The sequence below is a fragment of the Herpailurus yagouaroundi genome, unplaced genomic scaffold (genome assembly GCF_014898765.1).
Source record: "Herpailurus yagouaroundi ecotype Mexico unplaced genomic scaffold, PumYag 216, whole genome shotgun sequence".
Taxonomy (NCBI): domain Eukaryota; kingdom Metazoa; phylum Chordata; class Mammalia; order Carnivora; family Felidae; genus Herpailurus; species Herpailurus yagouaroundi.
In genome coordinates, this window is record NW_024412447.1 from 464,200 (window position 1) to 470,619 (window position 6,420).

At 62.4% G+C, this 6,420-nt stretch overlaps 1 protein-coding gene across 1 annotated transcript in view; it reads left to right on the forward strand.

The window, feature by feature from the left end:
* The window catches only part of DNAAF5 (dynein axonemal assembly factor 5), a 61,382-nt gene that overhangs the window by 15,348 nt on the left and 39,614 nt on the right, over nt 1-6,420 (forward strand). Inside the window, exons 2-3 of the mRNA XM_040455628.1 lie at nt 7-184; nt 1,998-2,182. Coding sequence (XP_040311562.1) covers nt 7-184; nt 1,998-2,182 — 363 coding nt within the window. The remainder of the gene's footprint in view (nt 1-6; nt 185-1,997; nt 2,183-6,420) is intronic.

Consider the following 6,420-nt stretch of genomic DNA (forward strand, 5'->3'; position numbering starts at 1 on the left):
TGCGAGGAGCTGCGCCTGGCGCTCGTGCAGCTGCTCGGCCTGGCCGTGCGCCTGGGCGGCGCCGCGCTCGCGCCCCACCTGGACGACGCCGTGAGGGTGCTGCGCTGCACGCTGCTCGACCCGTTCGCCGCCGTGCGCCGCGAGAGCTGCCAGTGCGCCGCCAGCCTGGCGCGCGCCACGCCAGGTGCCCGTCTCGCGCGGGGGTCGGGGTGGGGGTGCGGGCAGGCACGGGCGCCGTCCCCGACGCCCGAAGCTGCGGCCGCTCGTGGCCGTTCGGTGGTTCGCAAAATGCAGAGTCGCGGAAACCCCGCCGAAATCGCCCAGAGGGTCTGGGACGCGGCGCGTTCCGGTAACTGCTTCTCACCCGCGTGGCGAACCCGGGCGCTGGTGGGAGCGCGCTCCGAGACTCACCGCTGCGGTCTCCCAGGCCTCGTCCCCATCGCTAAGCCTATCGGTCTTCCCTCTTTGGGTCGGAGCGCTGTCCTCCTAAATGGAGAGAGGCCGCTTCTCTCATGTTTTCCTTTAATTCGTTCTCCGTTATTTTAAGAATTCTAATCTGATCAGGACATTCCCTTTTTCTAAGTAGCTGTTTCTGCAGGATCTTGCCCCAGTTAACTTCTCCTTACTGCCTAGGATGTGGAATGGTTGGAGGCCTCTACTTAGTCCCGTTGGGAAGGCTTCCTGTAGGAGGAAATATAGAGGTTGAAGATCTGTGATCTGTGGTCAGGAGGAAACCAGCTTGGAGGAATAAACAACTTGGTCGATCTGAGGAGCAGAAAGGAGGTCGAGATTGCTGGAGGGAAGAAAGCGGGGAAGCTGCGGCGGGTTTGAATTTAGTGTTAAATGCAATGGGGAGCCAGTGGGGGGTGTGGAGAAAGGGCGGGAGAGGCTCAGACTCTGATTTTGTTTTTAACGTGTATTTATTTTAGAGACAGAAACAGAGCACCAGTGGGGGAGGGGCAGAGAGAGAAGGAGACACAGAATCCTAAGCAGGCTCCAGGCTCTGAGCTGTCAGCACAGAGCCTGATGCGGGGCTCGAACTCACGAACCGTGAGATCATGACCTGAGCCGAAGGCGGACGCTTAACCGACCGAGCCACCCAGGCGCCCCAAGGGAATTACAAGCTTTTAACACATTTCTCATTGACCCCCCGACCACTTCACTCCCTGGTCTGTGTGTCAGCGGGGGTGACGGCTTCTGCCTTGCAGCCTTTGCGTGTTCCCTCGCTGGATTGTAAGTTCTGGAAGGGTGGGGCAGTGCCTGCCCGCATCCTGGGTGCCCACTCATTTCCGAGCGAGGGACGGTTCCTTGTGCTTGAAGGATGTCCCTCCTCCAAACCCTCTACTCGGCCGGCTCCCCGTGAGGACCCTCTCCTGGATCCACACCACACCGGGCAGCGCTAGGTCAATATCCCGCCTTGATCTGAGGCCCTCAGGGTGAAAGAACTCAGCTACAGCATCACCGAAGTAGCCATCTGTGGTTGCGTCTCCAGCAGCGGCAGAACTGAAATCAGAACTCCCACACCAGCAGGCCGGCCTACCTGTCAGAGACATCCCAGTTCTGATTTTGTGCGAGGCCCGAACAAGTAGGAAGTGGAGTGGCTTCACCCCAAGTGATGTCGGCCCTGTTCCCTGTGTAGCACCAGCCATCTGGCTCCGAGGCACAGCCAGTGTGGGGATTTGGGCAGCGTCCTCCAGGCTCCGTTTCTCTCCTTTTCTTGGCATCCCTCTTGGACACCCAGTGCCACTGCTGTCAGCCTCACACTCTCCTCGTAGCTCCTGCCTTCGGCCGAGAGGGAGTCAAGCCCCTGGTCTTTTCCTTTCGTGCTGTCTGGGCCACACGCCAGTCCTGTGCCTCTCCCGGCGCCAGGGGGCACACACCTGTGCTCGGCAGGCCGGCAGCAGGGACCTGGGTGGGGAGAGGGCGTTCCGGGACACGGGGGGGCCTGTCCTCCCAGGAGCCCGTGGAAGTAACTGGGTTCCTCCCCTGTCTCACAGACCACTTCCACATGCAGTCGGAGTCCTTGATCGGCCCCCTGATGCAGAGCATCTCACACCAGCACTGGAAGGTGCGGGTGGCTGTCATCGAGGCCACCGGCTCTGTGATCCAGTTTGGCAGCGGGAAGTCGGTGGACGACGTCCTCCCTCACTTTGCTCAGAGGCTCTTCGATGACGTCCCCCAGGTAACGAGTTTCTCCTCTAGGTGGTCCGCCCCTCTTCACCGGGAACGCGCTATGTGTAACTTCTTTTTTTCTGTAAAACTCCCACCTGTTGCCCCGGACATCTTGCATCATTCGCCGTCACTGGGTGGTCTTAGTTCACGCCTCTGGGAAAACGGGCAGAGTTGAATTGTTTTAATATGTTCGTTGTTCTTCACTTGGGGGAACGTGGGACGGGAGTATTTCCTCCTTGGAAAACAGTCGAACTGTGTGTAGCGCGTGGTTTCAGAGGCGTCTGTGAGACGCACGTCCATTGAGGCGGATTGATGAACCCCAGCGGTTGGTGAACCAGAACTGTGAGGAGGAGGAGGAGGAGGAGGAGGAGGGTCAGAATTGGCGTGTCGGGGTCCTGTTTCTGTTGGGCCTTGGGACCCACCGAGAGAGAGACAGACCGAGACCAGAATGCTGGCTTTTCTGTTGGCAGAAGTCAGGTGGGAGGCTGGGTCATGGATGTGAGGCCACAGTTTGCTTGTAGAACCTGAAGACCCCCGGCAACAACAAGGGGAGGAGAGCCACCCGCCCCCCAGAGAGAGGAGACGGGGAGGGGATCACTTGGGGGGGGAGGAGATGGACCAGGGGGTCGCCCGGGGAAGGAGGGGCAGCGAGCGGTTGCTGGCGGAAGTCCCCCGAGTGGTTAGAAAGTGCCCCTGCCCGTGGCCGTGGGGGCATGAGGTGGCCCAAGGTGGCCAAGGACTGAAAAGCTGGTGCTATGGCCGCCTGGCCCCTGCTGTCCCGATGGGGGAGCGCTTGTGTGCCGGCCCCTCCCCCCACTGTCCACACACCGTGTCCTTTAACCCTTCACACCAGCTGCTCGCATGTCCCCTGCGGTCTAGAAACGGTGCTGCACGCTCAGGGTGGCCCCGCCGGAGCTGGCCCCCGGGGCCCAGGTGTGGTGACACTAGAGAGTGTTGCCCGGCACCATCCGGCCGCCTGGCCGCAGGCACGCTTCAGTTTCCTTCCAAGTTGCTTTGTTTGGTTTTATTTTTTTACGCAGCTTTATGGAGCTACAACTCACATAGTGTGCAAATCACTCGCTTAAATGTTCGACGTTTTTGGTATGTTATTTTTAGAGTGTTTGGTAAAATACGCGTAACGTAAAGTGGGCCATTTCTACCACTTTTGTGATGGAGTTCGGACGCGTGAAGTACATTCACGACGCGGTGGGACCGCCGCCGTTAACCACAACTTCTTCCCATCGCACCCTCCCCCTCCTCCCCGCCCCCACTCCCTGCCGCCCGTGAGCAGGACAGCGAGTGTTCTTGGTGGCTCTTCCACCAGGCGACGTGTTGGAGCGGGGGTCACGCTGCGTTCCTCCGTGAGGCTGAGGGATCGCCGTTGTGCGGTGGGCTGTATTCTGTCCCTTCACCCGTCGCCGGGCGCTTGTGCCAACGTGGGGACGCAGGTGTCTGAGCCCACGTTCGCTTCTCTGGGGCCGGGGCGTAGACCCAGGATTGGGGGTGCTGGGTCGTACGGTAACTGTCTGTTTGGCCTATTGAAGAGCCATCGGGCCATTCTCCGCGGTGGCCGTGCGCCTGGCATTCCCGGCAGCGGTGCGCGAGGGGTCCGCCCCCTCCACGTCCCCACGGCGCTTTTCCGTGGTCTGTGTGTGTCTGTCGCCGTCCTGCCGGGTATGAAGCGGCGTCTCAGTGTGGCCCGTAGGCACGTGTGCACACGTGCACAGAAGGGGCCCCGATGCCTGTTGGGGTTGTGTGGACGGCTTAGAGCTTCTTACCACTTGCTGTTGGATTCCTGACGAGGCAGAGGGGCTGGGGGTGGCCCCGGCGCCCCTTGGGGACTGGAGGTGCCTCTCGGCAGGATGAGTCTCCCTCAGGGCTCTAGGGGCCAGGACAGAAGCCCCCCTCAGTTGCCCGCCTGTGACGTCCCGCACCGGGGTCCGGGTGTGACGTGCCAGATGCCCAGGATGTCGCTTCAGGCCGTGTCCATACCCCTCAGGGACAGAGGGCCCTTCCCTGCTCCCAACAACCTGCGGGCCGCTGAACGGGGGTGACTGGGGACGCTGCCCCCCATCCCTCCCCGTGAGCTGGATGGGGTCGGCACCGGGCAGCATGGGAGGTGGGGACCGAGAGCAGAAGCAGCCTCTGCCCCGGGAGAGGGCGGGGTGCTGGGTCGGCTGCAGCCTGGACTGGAGACCGGCCTCGACTGGAGACCTGCTGCGGGAGGCCGGGGCCGAGCTGGATCCCGGTGGCAGGCGATGGTGCCGCCACCCCCGGGACGGCCTCCCTCCCGGCTTGTGCCAGGCGGACTCGAGGCGCGAGGGCAGATGGAACAGCTTTCCTCGAAGGAGCATGATGACCGCATACGACCGCTTTGTGTGAACAGTGCTACTGAGTATCGGTCGGCAGCTTCCGTAAACAGCCTGTTTGTGTCACAGGCCCCGTGAGTGTGGACCTGTGAATGGGTGTCGACAGGTCCCTGTAAACCCTATGGCTGCGTGTCAGTGGACAGGTCCCTGAGAACGGCACGGCAACATTCCGTGGGCAACGTTCCGCCTCCTTGCTGACGGAGTTTTCCAGAACTTGGGGCTGCAACTCTTTCTTGTGGTTTAGTATTCCAGAAACACTGTCCGCTATTAAAGCTGTCTTTATTTTCGTTTCTTCCCGGTGGGATTTGATTTGCTCTGCACAATTTCCAGGGCCGATCGAGGTAGGATTTCCAATCCAACCTGGAGCTGGCCACCAGCTTTCTCGCCGATGAGGGGTCCTGTCAGCAGGGTGCCCAACAAGTTCCTCGCGGTGAGTTGGCAGGGAAGTCACTGGCTACCCCTTATGTGTCTGCACGGGGTCTCAGGCCCTTGTGGTCCCGGGCTCCGCGGGTGTTTCTGTGGTTTCAGGGGCCGGGCCTCTTGCGGACCCGCGGTCCCGTGGACAGCCCGGGGCTGTGTCCGGATCTCACCACGCTCCACGCGGAAGGTGAGGATCTCTCTGCTCCGTAACTTGTGCAAAACATCCCACAGCTACTGTCCTACGGCTTTTGCCGGACCGTATCCTGGGTCACCACACTGCAGGGCGGGTGGCTGTCAGAAGTAACTTACTAGAGGTGCTTCGCCCAAATTGACCCTTTCGGTCTGTGTGGCCCTCCCGTGCAGAGGAGACCGTGAGGACCCCCGTCTCACGGGTGGGGAAGCGGGGCACAGAGGGGCACGGAGCTTGCCCCGGGGGCCAGGGGGCTCAGAACGTGGGCGGTAGGTCCCGGAATTCCTGCTCTGGAGGTCCGTCACCTCAGGTCTCCGGGACATGTCTGAGCACGTGGGAAGAGGGTGTCCCAGCGCGGCAGGGCTGAGGTGGCTTCCTCTGAAACCCGTCCTCCGCACGCGCCAACCGCGAGGGGAGGCACCGGCTGGGGTTCTGCCCCTGGCCATAGTCCTCCGTGTCCTCTACAGCCCTCGGGTGCCCCTGGGGTCAGCCTCGTCTTCACACACCCCTGCGGGTTGCAGGTGATGACGTCTCAGCCAGAAGCTGGGATTGTGTGTGCTCTCCGCGGTCTGGGTAAGACGCGCCGACCCCGTTACGGAAGCGCCTGGGACCTGGGACCTGCCTGGGTGCCGCGCGGGGCCCTGCCCGGGAATGCCTGGCTCGGCAGGCTGGAGCTCGGCGGGCGTCCAGGCCCGGCCTCGGGCGGGCCCTGCCCCGGCCCTGCCGGGACCTCACTGGTGCTGAGGGGTGATGGGTGTGGGGACGGAGCGGTGCCTGAGGAGAGGACGGTGCGCCCCACCGGTTCTGGGGACTTTCGAGGCTGTGGGAGGGGATGTGATGAACTGCAGACCCCGGGGTGGAGTCCTGCCTCGGGGCACCGAGCGGGTGTCGGAGTCCTGCGTTCGCTCAGAACGGCCTGAGACGGGGAGCCTGTCGCTCTTGTGGAGCAGGGTACTCTCTGGTGGCAGGTCTCGATTTCACTGCAGGAGCGAGAGGATCTGGGACCTGTGCGCAGGGGAAATGGGGTCCACACGTGCTCTGCCATTATGGTGACGTTCCCGCCTTCCCCCTCAGCCTCCCGCCTCCTGACCCTCCCACCTGGTGACCTTCCCTCCTTCCCCCTCCCGCCTCCTGACCTTCCCGCCTTCCTCCTCCCGCCTCCTGACCTTCCCGCCTTCCCCCTCCCGCCTCCTGACCTTCCCGCCTTCCCCCTCCGGCCTCATGACCTTCCCGCCTTCCCCCTCCGGCCTCATGACCTTCCCGCCTTCC